Here is a 19,683-nt window from a genome sequence, read left to right on the forward strand (position 1 = left end):
GTACAAAGAAAAAACAACCATTCTTTTGTATTTTTTTTGTACCATCATCTTTGAAATGCAAGAGAAAGGCCATAATGTATTATTCCAGCCCATGTGCAATTTAGATGTTGGCCACTAGATGTCATCAGTGTATGTGCAAAGTTTTAGACTGATCCAATGAACCATTGGATTTCTGTTCAAAATGTTTAACTTTTCATGTTCATAATTGTGCGCTCTCCTCAAACAATAGCATGGCATTATTTCACTGTAATAGCTACTGTAAATTGAGCAGTGCAGTTAAATTAACAAGAATTTAAGCTTTCTGCCCATATCAGATATGTCTATGCCCTGGGAAATGTTCTTGTTACTTACAACCTCATGCTAATCACATTAGCCTACATTAGCTCAACCATCCCATGGAAGGGACACTGATCCGGAAGAAGTTTTAAAGTGACTAGGGTCATCTAGAGGTTAGCGCTGTTGATCACATATAGGCCTACCGCGTCAGCGTGTGCTTGATTCTGGCCCTTCTGCCACAAAGCACTCAATCCCCCGATTGACTTGATGTCGTTACACATTTCAAATATGGACATTTCAGGGTTATTTTACCCCCCGATCTTCATAAGAAATGACCATACCAGTCACTTTTGGAGAACATGAATAGTAATCTAATAAAATAATTTCGTTGCAAGCAGGACTAAGGCAGAGGGAAAGAAGCGAAGCAATGTAAGTCCAGAATAAGCCCAATGCGTTTCCATTAGCTTAATATGCAGACCTGAACTTGTCGCCTGCCTTCTTGCCTTTGGGATGACCCCCATTGTTAGGACAGAAACATGAGCATCTCATCATTATATACAAATATCTGACTAAGGGTAACACCGGCATCTTTTAGGGAGCGGTAATGATGTAACCAATAATGGTTACCATTGAGATCATATTGATGGTTACCGATAATCTAGTGGTATCGGTGGTTGCAATAGGCCTCTTATTTGTTTATATTCCAATTGTCACGCCTGCTCATGCTCTTACTCTCTGGCGCTCGAGGATTCCAGGCTGCCCTTCGTTACGCACACCTGTTACCATCATTACTCACACCTGTTACCATCATTACTCACACCTGTTACCATCACTACTCACACCTGTCACCATCACTACTCACACCTGTCACCATCACTACTCACACCTGTCACCATCACTACTCACACCTGTCACCATCACTACTCACACCTGTCATCATTACTCACACCTGTCATCATTACTCACACCTGTCACCATCATTACTCACACCTGTCACCATCATTACTCACACCTGTCACCATCACTACGTACACCTGTCATCATCATTACGTACACCTGTCATCATCATTACGTACACCTGTCACCATCATTACGTACACCTGTCACCATCATTCACACCTGTCACCATCATTCACACCTGTCACCATCATTCACACCTGTCACCATCATTACTCACACCTGTCACCATCATTACTCACACCTGTCACCATCATTACTCACACCTGTCACCATCATTACTCACACCTGTCACCATCATTACTCACACCTGTCACCATCATTACTCACACCTGTCACCATCATTACTCACACCTGTCACCATCATTACTCACACCTGTCACCATCATTACTCACACCTGTCACCATCATTACTCACACCTGTCATCATTACTCACACCTGTCACCATTATTACTCACACCTGTCACCATCACTACTCACACCTGTCATTACTCACACCTGTCACCATAGTTACTCACACCTGTCACCATCATTACGCATATCAGCGCTGCCTGGACTCACCTGGACTCCTTCACGTTTTGATTGCCTTCCCTATATCTGTCTGTTTCCTCCATTTCATCCCCGTATCAGCATTATGGTTGTTTCCATTTCCCCCTGTCCAGATGCTGTCTGTATTCTGTTCCTGTCCATGGTTATTAAGTGTTCACTCCCTGTACCTGCTTCTCATCTCCAGAGTTGATCCTTACAACAATAGGCTACATTCTGTAGACTAACCATTGGTTACATATTTCAGCTTTAAGTACTAGTTACAAATTTAGTTGGGTAATTTTTACACCTTATAATAAACTGTGACAGCAAACAAAAAGAGCAACAACTTAGTGCAATTAATTTGACATACATTTTTTTATTTAAGCCTGCCCCAGCACCATCTTGCAGATGTCCTCCAGCACAGGTAGTCTCCAATGAAGACTGACATCGAACAAAGTTCGTAGGCTGAACAGTTTAAATTACAGTCAATCGAAGGTGACTTAGTATCTATCAATGTATTCAATTTCATTAAAAGGTTCAACGGTACTCGAGACAATGGAATAATTTTACAATTTCAATAGCATTAAATGAAAATTAATTTCACAACATAATTTCAAGTACTTGTGATGGTAAAACGATTCATACCAAGCTCCGTATAGCATGTTACTGTACAGCTACTGCGTTACAATTTAGGCGCTTATCGGTGCCAAAATCTGCCATTTTCCACCCTATTACGGGTACGCGTAAAGAGATACACGGAACATGATTGTTATTGATTATAATCACTACTGAAACAGACCGTTGCTTCTCTATTCTCTCTGCCTACCTACCTACCTACCTCCCCTCCCTCCCCCTCCCTCCCTCCCCCTCCCCTCCCCCCCCCCCCCTCCCTCTCCACCTCCCCCCCCTCCCTCCCCCCCTCCAGGTGATACTGTCTACGGTCTTGTGATGGTGGACCCTGTTCAGAACCTGGGGGACTCTTTCTTCTGCAACATAGAGAAGGTGTACCTGTGCACCGGCGCGGATGGATACGTGCCCAAGTACAACCCTACTAACTTTGAGTTTGGATGTCTGGCTGAATCTCCCTCTCTACTCTACCGCTTCAAGATCTTAGTGAGTATAGCAGACTGTAGTCAGTCAGATTCTCCCTCTCTGCTCTACCTAATAAACACCTAGACACAACTTAAAATTACATCCTAATAAACAACTTAAAATACTATCCTAATAAACACATATACACAACTTAAAATTAGATCAAATCAAATTGTATTGGTCACATACACATAGTTAGCAGATGTTAATGTGAGTGTAGCGAAATGCTTGTGCTTCTAGTTCCGACCGTGCAGTAATATCTAACAAGTAATCTAACAATTTCACAACTATCTTATACACACACAAGTGTAAAGGAATGAGTAAGAATATGTACATATAAATATATGGATGAGCGATGGCCGAACGGCATAGGCAAGATGCAGTAGACATTTATTACATCCAATTTTTAATTATTAAAGTGGCTAGAGAATTGAGTCTGTATGTTGACAGCAGCCTCTAATGAGTTAGTGATGGCTGTTTAACAGTCTGATGGCCTTGAGATAGAAGCTGTTTTTCAGTCTCTCGGTCTCAGCTTTGATGCACCTGTACTGACCTTACCATCTGGATGATAGCAGGGTGAACAGGCAGTGGCTCGGGTGGTTGTTGTCCTTGATCTTTTTGGCCTTCCTGTGACATCGGGTGCTGTAGGTGTCCTGGAGGGCAGGTAGTTTGCCCCCGGTGATGTGTTGGGCAGACCTCACTACCCTCTGGAGAGCCTTACGGTTGCGGGCGGTGCAGTTGCCGTACCAGGCGGTGATACAGCCCGACAGGATGCTCTCGATTGTGCATCTGTTAAAATTTGTGATTGATTTTGGTGACAAGCTACATTTCTTCAGCCTCCTGTGGTTGAATAGGCGCTGTTGAGCCTTCTTCACCACGCTGTCTGTGTGGGTTGACCATTTCAGTTTGTCTGCAATGTGTAGATCCTAATAAACACCTGTACACAACTTAAAATTACATCCTAATAAACAATTTAAAATTACATCCTAATAAACAATTTAAAATTACATCCTAATAAACAATTTAAAATTACATCCTAATAAACAACTTAAAATTACATCCTAATAAACACATATACACAACTTTATTTCACATCCTAATAAACAATAGAAATCACATCCTAATAAACTCTAGAAACAACTTAAAATCAAGCTATGTATCACATTAGTACAATGTCTAAATATCCTACTGTAAAATATGCATGTTTTTTCCTTTAATAAATCATGAGGAAGAATACCAAGTGAATGTAATGTAGCAACGACGAGCGTGTTGAATTATGAATGTAATGTAGTGACGACGAGCGTGTTGAATTATGAATGTAAGCATCAGAGAGTCCTGTAGAACAGAAAGGACCTGAGAAAGCTTTTTGATGCCGAGTTCACCTCGGAAAAATAGATATAACCCGAAGATGACATTACATCAAGAACTCTCTTCTACCTCTCAATATTATTAACAGTACTGTCTAGTGTTATCACTGCATTTCACTACAGTCAATCTTTATTTTATCGTTCTGTCTGAGTATTCTCTTTGGTGATTAATCAATACTCTACTCTCTACTCCTCGTGTCCTCCCCCCCTCTCTCCCCTCCTCTTCCTATCTGCTCCTCCTCCTCCTCCTCCCCCTCCAGGACAAGGCCCAGCCCGAGACTCAGGCCCGTGGGTTTGGTGATGTGGATTTTAATGCAATGTTGGCTGCAGACGACCCCTCAGCTCTCTCTCTGGTCAGACAGCCTGGGACAGACGGATTCAGACTGGACTCTACAGCCATGTTCCAGGTACTGTGCTCTACTATAGTATACTGTACTGTGCTCTACTATAGTATACTGTGCTGTACTGTAGTATACTCTACTGTGCTCTACTATAGTATACTGTGCTGTACTGTAGTATACTGTACTGTGCTCTACTATAGTATACTGTGCTGTACTGTAGGATACTGTACTGTGCTCTACTATAGTATACTGTGCTGTACTGCGCTCTACTATACTGTACTGTACTGTGCTCTACTATAGTATACTGTGCTGTACTGTAGTATACTGTACTGTGCTCTACTATAGTATACTGGGCTGTACTATAGTATACTGTGCTGTACTGCGCTCTACTATACTGTACTGTACTGTGCACTACTATAGTATACTGTACTGTAATCTACTCTACTGTACTGTAGTGTACAATACTGCAATGTGTTCTACTATAGTGTACTGTACTGTGCTCTACTATAGTATACTATACTGCAATGTGCTCTACTATAGTATAATGTGCTGTACTGTGCTCTACTATACTGTACTGCGCTCTAATATTGTGTACTGTACTGTGCCCTACTATTTTATTATTATTTTTATTTTACCGTTATTTTACCAGGTAAGTTGACTGAGAACACATTCTCATTTACAGCAACGACCTGGGGAATAGTTACAGGGGAGAGGAGAGGGATGAATGAGCCAATTGTAAGCTGGGGATGATTAGGTGGCCGTGATGGTATGAAGGACAGCTTGGGAATATAACCAGGACACCAGGGTTAACACCCCTACTTTTACGATAAGTGGCATGGGATCTTTAGTGACCACAGAGAGTCAGGACACCCGTTTAACATCCCATCCGAAAGACAGCACCCTACACAGGGCAGTATCCCCAATCACTGCCCTGGGGCATTGGGATATTTTTTTAGACCTGAGGAAAGAGTGCCTCCTACTGGCCCTCCAATACCACTTCCAGCAGCATCTGGTCTCCCATCCAGGACCAACTATCTACTATAGTGTACTGTACTGTGCTATACTATAGTATACTGTACTGTACTCTACTATAGTATACTGTACTGTGCCCTACTATAGTGTACTGTGCCCTACTATAGTATACTGTACTGTGTTCTGCTATAGTATACTGTACTGCGCTCCACTATAGTATACTGTACTGTGCTCTACTATAGTATACTGTACTGTGCTCTACTATAGTATACTGTACTGTGTTCTGCTATAGTATACTGTACTGTGCCCTACTATAGTGTACTGTGCCCTACTATAGTGTACTGTGCCCTACTATAGTGTACTGTACTGTGCCCTACTATAGTATACTGTACTGTGTTCTGCTATAGTATACTGTGCTGTGCTGTACTGTTCTCTACTACAGTACACTGTACTGTGCTCTACTATACTATACTGTACTGTGCTCTAATATAGTATACTGTACTGTGCTCTTCTATAGTATACTGTACTGCGCCCTACTATAGTATACTGTACTGTGTTCTGCTATAGAGTACTGTACTGTGCCCTACTATAGTATACTGTACTGTGCTCTACTCTACTATAGTATACTGTACTGTGCTCTACTATAGTATACTGTACTGTGTTCTGCTATAGTATACTGTACTGTGCTCTGCTATAGTATACTTTACTGTGTTCTGCTTTAGTATACTGTACTGTGCTACACTATAGTATACTGTACTGTGTTCTGCTATAGTATACTGTACTGTGTTCTGCTATAGTATACTGTACTGTGCTCTACTATAGTATATTGTACTATGTTCTGCTATAGCAAACTGTATTGTAAAACATCGAATCAAATCAAATTTTATTGGTCACATACACATGGTTAGCAGGTGTTAATGCGAGTGTAGCGAAATGCTTGTGCTTCTAGTTCTGACAGTGCAGTAATATCTAACAAGTAATCTAATAATTCCTCAACAACTACCTAATACACACAAATCTAAAGGGGTGAATGAGAATATGTACATATAAATATATGGATGAACGATGGCCGAGTGGATAGGCAAGATGCAGTAGATGGTATAGAATACAGTATATACATGTGATATGAGTAATGTAAGATATGTAAACATTATTAAAGTGGCATTATTAAAGTGACTAGTGATCCGTTTATTAAAGTGGCCAGTGATTGGGTCTCAATATAGGCAGCAGCCTCTCTGAGTTAGTGATGGCTGTTTAACAGTCTGATGACCTTAAGATAGAAGCTGTTTTTCAGTCTCTCGGTCCCAGCTTTGATGCACCTGTACTGACCTCGCCTTCTGGATGATAGCGGTGTGAACAGACAGTGGCTCGGGTGGTTATTGTCCTTGATGATCTTTTTGGCCTTCCTGTGACATCGGGTGGTGTAGGTGTCCTGGAGGGCAGGTAGTTTGCCCCCGGTGATGGGTTGGGCAGACCTCACTACCCTCTGGAGAGCCTTACGGTTGTCGGTGGAGCAGTTACCGTACCAGGCGGTGAGACAGTCAGACAGGATGCTCTCGATTGTCCATCTGTAAAGTTTTGTCAGGGTTTTGGGTGATAAGCCAAATTTCTTCAGCCTCCTGAGGTTGAAGAGGCGCTGTTGCGCCTTCTTCACCACACTGTCTGTGTGGGTGGACCATTTCAGTTTGTCTGTGATGTGTACGCCGAGGAAATTAAAACCTTCCACCTTCTCCACTGCTGTCCCTTCGATGTGGATAGGGGGTGTTCCCTCTGCTGTTTCCTGAAGTTGACGATCATCTCCTTTGTTTTGTTGACGTTGAGTGAGAGGTTGTTTTCCTGACACCACACTCCGAGGGCCCTCACCTCCTCCCTGTAGGCTGTCTCGTCGTTGTTGGTAATCAAGGCCACTACTGTTGTGTTGTCTGCAAACTTGATGATTGAGTTGGAGGTGTGCGTGGCCACGCAGTCATGGGTGAACAGGAAGTACAGGAGGGGGCTGAGCACGCACCCTTGTGGGGCCCCAGGCTTGAGGGTCAGCGAAGATGTTGTTTCCAACCTTCACCACCTGGGGGCGGCCTGTCAGAAAGTCCAGGACCCAGTTGTACAGGGCGGGGTTGAGACCCAGAGACTCCAGCTTGATGATGAGCATGGAGGGTACTATGGTGTTGAATGCTGAGCTGTAGTCAATGAACAGCATTCTTACATAGGTATTCCTCTTGTCCTGTGGGATAGGGTATTGTGCAGTGGGATAGCGATTGCGTCATCTGTGGACCTGTTGGGGCAGTATGCAAATTGAAGTGGGTCTAGGGTGACCGGTAAGGTGGAGGTGATATGATCCTTGACTAGTCTCTCAAAGCACTTTATGATGACAGAAGTGAGTGCTACGGGGCGGTAGTCATTTAGTTCAATTATCTTTGCCTTCTTGGATACAAGAACAATGGTGGCCATATTGAAGCATGTGGTTGGCAACAGACTGGGATAGGGAGTGATTGAATATGTCCGTAAACACACCAGCCAGCTGGTCTGCGCATGCTCTGAGGACGCGGCTAGGGATGCCGTCTGGGCCAGCAGCCTTGTGAGAGTTAACACGTTTAAATATTTTACTCACGTCAGCCACGGAGGAGGAGAGGAGGGGGTGCAGTCCTTGTTAGTGGGCTGCGACGGTGACACTGTATTATCCTCAAAGCGGGCAAAGAAGGTGTTTAGTTTGTCTGGATGCGTGACGTCAGTGTCCGTGACGTGGCTGGTCTTCTTTTTGTAGTCTGTGATTTCCTGTAGACCCTGCCACATACGTCTTGTGTCTGAGCCGTTGAATTGTCCCTGTACCGGCATTTTGCTTGTTTGATTGCCTTGCGGAGGAAATAACTACACTGTTTATATTCAGCTATATTCCCAGACATCTTTCCATGGTTAAATGGGGTGGTTCGCGCTTTCAGTTTTGCGAGAATGCCGCCGCCCATCCACGGTTTCTGGTTAGGGTAGGTTTTAATAGTCAGAGTGGGTACAACATCTCCTATACACTTCTTTATAAACTCACTCACAGAGTCAGCGTATAGGTCGATGTTGTTCTCTGAGGCTGAACGGAACATATCCTAGTCCGCGTGATCAAAACAATTTTGAAGCATGGATTCCGATTGGTGGAAGCATGGATTCCATTCAACCAGCATCGAATGGTTCTAGTCACTGGTACATCCTGTTTAAGTTTCTGTCTATAAGACGGTAGGAGCAAGATGGCGTCGTGGTCAGATTTGGCGAAGGGAGGGCGGGGGAGGGCTTTGTATGCATTGCGGAAGTTAGAGTAGCAGTGATTAAGTGTATTACCCCTGTGCGTAGTGCAATCAATATGCTGCTAGAATTTAGGAAGCCTTGTTCTCAAATTTGCTTTGTTAAAATCCCCAGCTACAATAAATGCAGCCTCAGGATATATGGTTTCCAGTTTACATAGAGTCCAGTGAAGTTCCTTGAGGGCCGTATTGGTGTCTGCTTGAGGGGGAATGTACACAGCTGTGACTAAAACTGACAAGAATTATCTTGGTAGGTAAATTGGCCGGCATTTGATTGTAAGGACTTCTAGGTCGGGTGAGCTGAAGGACTGTACTGGACTCTACTATAATATACTGTAATGTTCTCTACAGGGTGGCAGGTAGCCTAGTGGTTAGAGTGTTGGACTAGTAACCGAAAGGTTGCTGGATCGAATCCCAGAGCTGACAAGTTTAAAATCTGTCGTTTTGCCCCTGAACAAGGCAGTTAACCCACTGTTCCTAGGCCGTCATTGTAAATAGGAACTTGTTCTTAACTGACTTGCCTAGTTAAAAATAAATATAAATAAATATATATATATATATATAAATAAATATATATATATATAGTATACTGTGCTCTACTATAGTGTACTGAATGCTGATTGGCTGACAGCTGTGATATATCAGACCTTATACCACGAGAATGACAAAACATTGATTTGTCCTGCTCTAATTATGTTGGTAACCAGTTTATAATAGCAATAAGGCACCTTGGGGGTTTGTGGTATATGGCCAATATACCACGGCTAAGGGCTGTATCCAGGCACTCTGCGTTGCGTCGTGCTTTTGAACAGCCCTTAGCCATGGTATATCGGCCATATACCACACCCCCTTATGCCTTATTGCTTAATTACAAACCGGGTGGTTCGAGCCCTGAATGCTGATTGGCTGGCAGCCGTGGTATATCAGACCATATACCATGGGTATGACAAAATATATTTTTACTTCTCTAATTACGTTGGTAACCAGTTTATAATATCAATAAGGCACCTTGGGGGTTTGTGGTATATGGCCAATATACCACGGCTAAGGGTTGTGTCCAGACACTCCGCTTCCGTCGTGCATAAGAACAGCCCTTAGCTGTGGTATATTGGCCATATATCACACCTCCTCGGGCCTTATTGCTTAAATATAACATTTAGATATGTATGTTGTGCTAGATATGTATGTTGTGTACCAGATAGTAATGTTGTGTACCAGATAGTAATGTTGTATACCAGATAGTAATGTTGTATACCACATAGTAATGTTGTGTACCAGATAGCAAGATACACTTCTTCAAATACACAGAAAAGAATTATTTATATAACAAATAATCAAAAACACATTTATTTGAACCCAGGTGTGCAGACAACACACTCTAACCTCTAACCCCCTGTCCCAGGTGGCTGCGGGTCGTGAGTGGTTCATCCACACCATCTACACCATCCGCTCTAAAGACAACGCCAACCACGGCATCGGCAAGAGAAGCCTCGAGTACCACCACTCCCTGATCGCCACGGGCAACGACCTCTCCATTACCCCCGGGGTCAAAGGTCAAGGTCACCGTGTGAGGAGGTCAGCCAGTGGATTGGTCGGAGCGGTGGTCCCCGACGTGGCCGATGACATTGGAGCAGAAAACAACCGTGGCACCAACATCATGCACATCGCCCTGGACCGTACCAAGAGGAGAGCGGCAGGGGGGGTGGAGCTGTACGCCGACCGTCTGGAACCAAGGGAGCTGAGCAGGGGGGAGAGGGAGGAGGGGTTGCCGACGGTGGTGGGGGGGCTGGTGGGAATGCTGCTCACCTTCCTCCTCATCATAATCCTCGTCCTGGTGGTCCGGTACAGACAGAAGGAGGAGAGGAAAGAGAGGGTGAGGGGGTCGGCGAGCACGGAAGCGATGATGGTGGCGAGGATGGACGACTGCAGCAACAGCTCAGAGGTCTAAGAGAGATGGACGGATTGAAAAAAAATTGACAGAGTATTGAGGAGTTTTTGGGCTTTTGTAATGTGTTTTTTCCCCCCATGATTTTTCTACACTGTTGCTGGAGTATTTTTAAAAGCTCCATCTCGTGGCTGCTCAGTAAGTCAAGTGATTGAAAAGCTTCATCCTTGTACATTTAAACTCTCCCATTTAAAACACCTAGCTATAAAAGAAAAACTGTGCTGCAATCAGTTTTGTGGTTTTAAAGACAGCTCCTCCTTTTGATAAATGTCACGGTTTTCCTTTTCCTTAGCTGTTGTGTTGCAAGTGCCTCAAGCAGCTACACATAGACCAATGGGGGCTCTCCTTAAACAGCTATCTAGTGTCTTGACCAATGGGAGCTCTCCTTAAACAGCTATCTAGTGTCTTGACCAATGGGAGCTCTCCTTCAACAGCTATCTAGTGTCTTTACCAATGGGAGCTCTCCTTCAACAGCTATCTAGTGTCTTGGCAAATGGGAGCTCTCCTTCAACAGCTATCTAGTGTCTTGACCAATGGGAGCTCTCCTTCAACAGCTATCTAGTGTCTTGACCAATGGGAGCTCTCCTTCAACAGCTATCTAGTGTCTTGACCAATGGGAGCTCTCCTTCAACAGCTATCTAGTGTCTTGACCAATGGGAGCTCTCCTTCTACAGCTATCTAGTGTCTTGACCAATGGGAGCTCTCCTTCAACAGCTATCTAGTGTCTTGACCAATGGGAGCTCTCCTTCAACAGCTATCTAGTGTCTTGACCAATGGGAGCTCTCCTTCAACAGCTATCTAGTGTCTTGACCAATGGGAGCTCTCCTTCAAAATATAACTAGTCTCTTGACCAATGGGAGCTGTCCCTCAACAGATATCTAGTGTCTTGACCAATGGGAGCTCTACTTCAACAGATATCTAGTGTCTTGACCAATGGAAGCTCTCCATCAACAGATAGCTAGAGTATTGACCAGTTGGAGCTCTCCTTCAACAGATACCTAGAGTCCTGACCAATGGGAGCTATCCTTCAACAGATATCTAATGTATTGACCAGTGGGGAGTTCTCATACAACAGGTAGCTAGTGTCTCCACCAATGGGGAGTTCTCATACAACAGCTATCTAGTGTCTTGGCCAATGGGGGCTGTCCTTCAACAGATAGCTAGTGTCTTGACCAACGGGAGCTCTCCTTCAACAGCTATCTAGTGTCTTGGCAAATAGGAGCTCTCCTTCAAGAGCTATCTAGTGTCTTGGCCAATGGGGGCTCTCCTTCAACAGATATCTAGTGTCTTGGCCAATGGGGGCTCTCCTTCAACAGATATCTAGTGTTTGACCAATGGGGGCTCTCCTTCAACAGCTATCTTGTGTCTTGGCCAATGGGGGCTGTCCTTCAAGAGCTATCTAGTGTCTTGACCAATGAGAGCTCTCCTTCAACAGCTATCTAGTGTCTTGGCAAATGGGAGCTCTACTTCAACAGCTATCTAGTGTCTTGGCAAATAGGAGCTCTCCTTCAAGAGCTATCTAGTGTCTTGACCAATGGGAGCTCTCCTTCAACAGCTATCTAGTGTCTTGACCAATGGGAGCTCTCCAACAACTATCTAGTGTTTTGACCAATTGGGTCTATCCTTCAACAGATATCTAGTGTCTTGGCCAATGGGGGCTCTCCATCAACAGCTATCTAGTGTCTTGACCAATGGGGGCTCTCCTTCAATAGCTATCTAGTGTCTTGACCAATGGGAGCTCTCCTTCAACAGAGATTTAGTGTATTGACCAATGGGAGCTCTCCTTCAACAGATATCTAGTGTCTTGACCAATGGAAGCTCTCCATCAACAGATAGCTAGAGTATTGACCAGTTGGAGCTCTCCTTCAACAGATATCTAGTGTATTGACCAATGGGAGGTTTCCTTCAACAAATAGCTAGTGTCTTGGCAAATGTGAGCTCTTCTTCAACAGATAGCTAGTGTCTTGGCCAATGGGGGCTCTCCATGAACAGCCATCTAGTGTCTTGACCAATGGGGGCTCTCCTTCAACAGATATCTAGTGTCTTGACCAATCGAAGCTCTCCTTCAACAGATAGCTAGAGTATTGACCAGTTGGAGCTCTCCTTCAACAGCTATCTAGTGTCTTGACCAATGGGAGCTCTCCTTCAACAGATATCTAGTGTATTGACCAATGGGAGCTCTCCTTCAACAAATAGCTAGTGTCTTGACTCATGGTTGGGGAACTCTCATTCAACAAATAGCTAGTTTATTGGCCAATGGGGAGCTCTCATACAACAGATAACTATTGTCTCAACCAATGGGGACGCCTCGTTCAATAGAGCGCGCTACTCAGATCTCACCATAATCCAGGCTTCACTGTATTACTGATAAAGCGGCAAACCTTCCACCAATCGCCAAAAACAAGGGTCTATGTATTGCTAACTGTTACCACATCCTCAATGACTGACTGCGTCTCATGCTCCTGTTGGTGTAAAGCATACAATAAAAATGTTAATGACATGCTCTATTGGCCCTTCCTATAGGTAGTCAATCAAACATCATTTGTTGAAGCACATTTCATAGAAGGGCAAAAATACAAAAACAATAAAAAGATGGCATGTTGCTGCTGGGTTGTTTATAATAGCGATAAGGCACAAGGGAGTGTGGTATGTGGCCAATATACCACGGCTAAGGGCTGTTCTTTAAGCACGACGCAACGCGGAGTGCCTGGACACAGCCCTTAGCCGTGGTATATTGGCCATATATCACAACCCCCCCCCCCCAGGTGCCTTATTCCTATTATAATCTGGTTACCAGCGTAATTCGAGCAGTAAAAATAAATGTTTTGTCATATCTGTGGATATAGCACGGCTGTCAGCCAATCAGCATTCAGGGCTCGAACCACCCAGTTTATAATTTGTAATAAAGATGTATCTGTAGAATATTTACTGTGTATTGGAAGAGTTTACATCCTCGCTTCTGTCACATTTACTACCGTGGGAGTTATGTTCAGGACTTTGCATAGCATTTTATTTCACTGCCTGTCTGTTTTAATTTTCATACAGTTCAAAATACACTGGATGTTGTTTAGAAAAAGTCAAACTGTGAAGTGAACACTGGATAAGTCAAGAGAGATACATTTCTTAAAGCCACAAATCTGGAATTTGTACTTGTTTTGATATTCAGCTGAGGGATGTGACATGTGAGATTTTCTCAACACTGACTTGGTGAATAGCTGGCTAGAACAAAGGAGTATTATCCTTATACACAATACAGTATTTCATCACTCTCTACATCGGCACCTGAAGAGATTCACCACTTGTCTTCACCATGTCTGCATTACAGAGGGAATAGGTTGCCATTGGAGACGCTAGGGAATAGGTTGCCATTGGAGACGCTAGGGAATAGGTTGCCATTGGAGACGCTAGGGAATAGGTTGCCATTGGAGACGCTAGGGAATAGGTTACCATTGGAGACGCTAGGGAATAGGTTACCATTGGAGACGCTAGGGAATAGGTTGCCATTGGAGACGCTAGGGAATAGGTTGCCATTGGAGACGCTAGGGAATAGGTTGCCATTGGAGACGCTAGGGAATAGGTTACCATTGGAGACGCTATGGAATAGGTTACCATTGGAGACGCTAGGGAATAGGTTACCATTGGAGACGCTAGGGAATAGGTTACCATTGGAGACGCTAGGGAATAGGTTACCATTGGAGACGCTAGGGAATAGGTTGCCATTGGAGACGCTAGGGAATAGGTTGCCATTGGAGACGCTAGGGAATAGGTTACCATTGGAGACGCTAGGGAATAGGTTACCATTGGAGACGCTAGGGAATAGGTTACCATTGGAGACGCTAGGGAATAGGTTACCATTGGAGACTCTAGGGAATAGGTTACCATTGGAGACTCTAGGGAATAGGTTACCATTGGAGACGCTAGGGAATAGGTTACCATTGGAGACTCTAGGGAATAGGTTACCATTGGAGACGCTAGGGAATAGGTTGCCATTGGAGACGCTAGGGAATAGGTTACCATTAGTGACGCACGACGTTACTTCTTTCAAAACATTTACACCGTACCCACTATAGTGTTGTGAACATGTACAATACTTTTTTTTTTTTACACCAAGATTTTTCCTACATAGTGTTTGCTGTTGTACAGTATTTATCTGTGTTGGCGGTGCGAGGTGGGCCGTGTCCTTTGTCTTGTCAAGATAAAGCAAACAACGACTCAATCAAAGTAGTGTTGCACCATAACCAACACGCTCTTTAATCTCAGAAAACAACAGCATTTACTTTATCTGGACAGCTTCCCAAATGGCACCTTATTCCCATAGGGCTCTGGTCTAAAGTAGTGCACTATATATAGGGAATAGGGTGCCATAGGGCTCTGGTCTAAAGTAGTGCACTATATAGGGAATAGGGTGCCATAGGGCTCTGGTCTAAAGTAGTGCACTATAAATGGAATAGGGTGCCATAGGGCTCTGGTCTAAAGTAGTGCACTATATAGGGAATAGGGTGCCATAGGGCTCTGGTCTAAAGTAGTGCACTATATAGGGAATAGGGTGCCATAGGGCTCTGGTCTAAAGTAGTGCACTGTATAGGGAATGGGGTGCCATTTGGGATGCATCCTGAACCTGAGAGTATTCCATGATATAACTCACTGTACCTGGGTCCAGTCGAATGTTTGGAGGACCGGTAAATCACATCTTTCAAGTCTTTGTCTATCGTTGTGGTAATCAAGGATATCTGCCAATGGATTTGTTCTGGGATTGAGGCATACTGCATTTATCAGTCCTCATTGTTGACCAATCACCAGTAGGCCTAGCAGTTAGTTATGTACCATTTTGACCCTATAGGATTAGGACAGTCCTTTATTCACCAGACAGAGCTCTGATGAGGCGGCAGGTAGCCAAGTGGTATTGGAATTGGGCAAGTAACCGAAAGGTTACTTGATCGACATCCCCGAGCTGACAAGGTAAAAAAAAAGTCATTCTCCCCCTGAACAAGGCAGTTAACCCACTGTTCTCTGGTAGGCTGTCATTGTAAATAAGAATTTGACTTGCCTAGTTATATAAAGGGAAAAACAAATATCCATATTATGCCCACAGTCATAAAGCCTCAGAGTTGGAGTGTTGATCTAGGATCAGTTTAGTCTTTTAGATCATAATGAGTAAGACTACATGGACAGGGAAGACCTGATCCTAGATCAGAATGAATAGCATTACATGGACAGGGAAGACCTGATCCTAGATCAGAATGAATAGCATTACATGGACAGGGAAGACCTGATCCTAGATCAGAATGAATAGCATTACATGGACAGGGAAGACCTGATCCTAGATCAGAATGAATAACATTACAGGGACAGGGAAGACCTGACGCTAGATCATAATGAGTAAGACTACATGGACAGGGAAGACCTGATCCTAGATCAGAATGAATAACATTACATGGACAGGGAAGACCTGATCCTACATCAGCCCCGCTACCCTAAGAGGCGTTCTGAATATGGGCCCGGATATAAACTACACAGCTGTGGGCTTGGTTCTATCGCACACCTCAAATATAAATAACCAAATGCACATTTTTTTTTTATATATAAAAGGCACATTTCTCACATGTTTATCAATCCAAGCTATGCAATGCGATGTAATCTAGGAAGAAACACCGAATTCACACCCTTAGGGGGTCTTACGTGAGTGATGCTGATGCTATATAATGTTACCTCCGAGTGTACGGACGACTTCAGCACCAAGGTTTAAACTTGATTTTCAATGTATATATTTCATGAATGAGTATTTATGGTTGTATTTATGAATAACAATGTGTCGGGGAGTGGTGTGTGCGATTTCAACACTTTACTTTTTTGTAACAACGTTTGAATCCCCCCCCAAAAAATAAATATGTTCTGCAAAATGAGTAGGCTGTTTATTTTTTATTTTTTTTACAGTTCAAATCAAGTTTATGAATAAGTTATGTTCTTATAACTCAAGCATGAGCAACTCCAGTTCTCAGGGACCTGATTAGAATCACACTTTTGCCTCAGCTAACACACCAGACTCCAATATTAAACTAACCATGGTCTTCAGTTTAGAATGCAATTAGTTTCATTGGGTGCGTTAGCTATAAGTTTGGGGGGAAAGTGTGACACCAATCATGCCCCGAGGACTGGAGTTGCCCATCGCTGTTAAACTGTAGCTATTAGATAAGCTTCAGTAGCTCATGGCCTACCAGTTTAGTAATACATTTTATGCAGGCCAAGGGAATTTTACAGATCAGCAGAGAAGCCTAAAATTACTTATCTATAACACTAGCTCTAATTTTAAAGACAAAAAATATAAACGTTATTCAAATTGGCCTACATCTCTGCAGTTTACAGCCTATAGACCAGGGGTATTTAACTTTACTCTACAAGGTCCGGAGGCCTGCTGGTTTTCTGTTCTACCTGATAACGAATTGCAACCACCTGGTGTCCCAGGTATAAGTCTGTCCCTGATTAGAGGGGAATCACCCACCTGGTGTCCCAGGTCTAAATCAGTCCCTGATTAGAGGAGAATCACCCACCTGGTGTCCCAGGTCTAAATCAGTCCCTGATTACAGGGGAATCACCCACCTGGTGTCCCAGGTCTAAATCAGTCCCTGATTACAGGGGAATCACCCACCTGGTGTCCCAGGTCTAAATCAGTCCCTTATTAGAGGGGAATCACCCACCTGATGTCCCAGGTCTAAGTCAGTCCCTGATTAGAGGGGAACAATAAAAAAAAATGCAGTGGAACTGGCTTTGTGGTCCAGAGTTGAGTTTGAGGGCTATAGACAATAATTGTGTACTTTCTTGAAAAAAATAAAAATAATCCTCATTGCACTGTGTTGTTGTAGCTTAGGTAGAATGATTTTTCTTAAACATAGGCGTAATCAATAGGGGAGCTTTGGTGTCCGGGATCGTAGAGCCCACAGATCTGCCATTACATAATCTATTAAAAATATATATATATATTGCGCTGACAGGTAAATATTTATAGCCCTAATATTTAGCTAATGAATGCTCTATTATTTAGCTTCTTACTTCAGCTATACACATATCTGGCCTCTCTCTTCCAGCTGTTCCCCTTGAGCAGTAGGCTATTCCTCTTCCTATAGGGTGGCGCACAATTGGCCCAGCATCATCCGGGTAGCGGAGGGTTTGGCTGGGGTAGTCCGTCATTGTAAAATAAGAATTTGTTCTTTACTGACTTGCCTAATAAAGGTTCAATAAAAATAAAAGAAATACATGAAATCCTTGGAAAAAAAGAGAGGCTACAAACGCTATAGTACATACTGTCTATATTTTGTTTATACTAGGTCTAATAGCATATTCGAGAAAAGATGCAAGCTTGCTCTTGCTGTCTGTAAAACAGGCCTACAGCATAGGCCAAATTAACAGTCTGGGAAAGTTGATGGAGGAAGTGTGATCACTTTTTGGCCTGTTATGATAGCATTGTTGCATTACAAATAATTGCACAGGTCATACAGAGAGTTGAGCAGTTGACCCAAAGGAATTGACAACCGTTAGAAAAATGGAAATCACTTGCAAACCACTTGAGCAACGAAGCAATGACATGCTGGGGGGGGGGGGGGGGGGGGGGGGGTTCTAAGCTAACATATGGAATTGTTTTAAGATGGCCCTACTATGTATGGGTCACTTAACTATTTGATTGTGAATTGTAGGAGCCTTTCAGGTAAAAAAAAAAAAACATACATTAAAACAATTACTTTATAAAATATAGAATTTGGCCTTTACTACTATAGCCCTGAGAAATGTATTGAATAACACATTCATAAATGTAAAAAAAAAAGACAGTCAAAAAATGTATCCTTAGAAAACAAGGTTGAAGAGTCTCCCCTTTCCATAGAGAGGTCATAAGTTTCTACGTCAAACCGTTTGGAGCTACAGACTTTTCGTGAGAAGACGGATTTTCAGGATGTCTCATGGTCTGACAAACACCGCTCGAGCTCTGCCACCTTTCAATGCAGATGTACATTCGACAACCATTTAGAATCTAGAATGTTCTATAGATAATATGCTTGTGTAAACCACATACCTGTTTAACAGAACAAAAAAAAATTATACTGTAGGAGAAAACTGTTAGACTTGTCAAAGAAGTCTTCTTCCAGTGTTGTTGATGGGAGTGGAGACGCTCATATCTCGCCCCCTGCTGGTGGCAATAGGCAAAAACGATTCCCAATGGAAATCCTGTGCATGGATTCTACAAGTATTCCACAGGGATGCTGGCCCATGTTGACTAATGCTTCCCACAGTTGTGTCAAGTTGGCTGGATGTCGTTTTGAGTAGTGGACAATTCTTGATACACACGGAAAACTATTGAGCGTGAAGTTCTTGACACAAACCGGTGCGGACGGCACCTACTACCATACCCCCCCGTTTAAAGGCCCTTAAATCTTGTGTCTTGCCCATAAACCCTCTGAATGGCACACATACACAGTCCATGTCTCAATTGTCTCAAAGCTTTAAAAAATCCTTCTTTAACCTGTCTCCTCCCCTTCATCTACACTGATTGAAGTTAATTTAACAAGTGACATCAATAAGGGATCATAGCTTTCACCTGGATTCCCCTGGTCAGTCAATGTTACGGAAAGAGGTGTTCCTAATGTTTTGTACACTCAGTGTAAACCAATAGTTGTCTACACCATCTCAATCAAATCTCTAATCTCAAAATGAGATGGCAAGTATAATCTACAGTAGCTACAATAAACAATAAAGTAGTCATATTGATGCCTAACACCAAATGCAATTACTAAATAATGAATCCCTATGTTTGAGATTTCATTATGAGATAAAAAAAAATTATAATCTGGAATACATTTCAAAGCAATAAATGTATTAAACAAAAATAATGTCCTGAGTACATTTTTGCATGATGATAATACTGTACATATGC

General features: G+C 43.1%; 1 protein-coding gene across 1 annotated transcript in view; it reads left to right on the top strand.

Moving 5' to 3' along the window:
* Positions 1-13,687, top strand: part of LOC106590844 (FRAS1-related extracellular matrix protein 2) — a 244,869-nt gene extending 231,182 nt beyond the window's left edge. Inside the window, exons 24-26 of the mRNA XM_045690232.2 lie at positions 2,688-2,875; positions 4,482-4,628; positions 10,221-13,687. Of these exons, the coding sequence (XP_045546188.1) occupies positions 2,688-2,875; positions 4,482-4,628; positions 10,221-10,766 (881 nt within the window). The 3' untranslated portion in view covers positions 10,767-13,687. The remainder of the gene's footprint in view (positions 1-2,687; positions 2,876-4,481; positions 4,629-10,220) is intronic.
* Positions 13,688-19,683: the final 5,996 nt, after the last annotated feature.

This window comes from Salmo salar, chromosome 11, assembly GCF_965601325.2.
Source record: "Salmo salar chromosome 11, fSalSal1, whole genome shotgun sequence".
Classification (NCBI taxonomy): domain Eukaryota; kingdom Metazoa; phylum Chordata; class Actinopteri; order Salmoniformes; family Salmonidae; genus Salmo; species Salmo salar.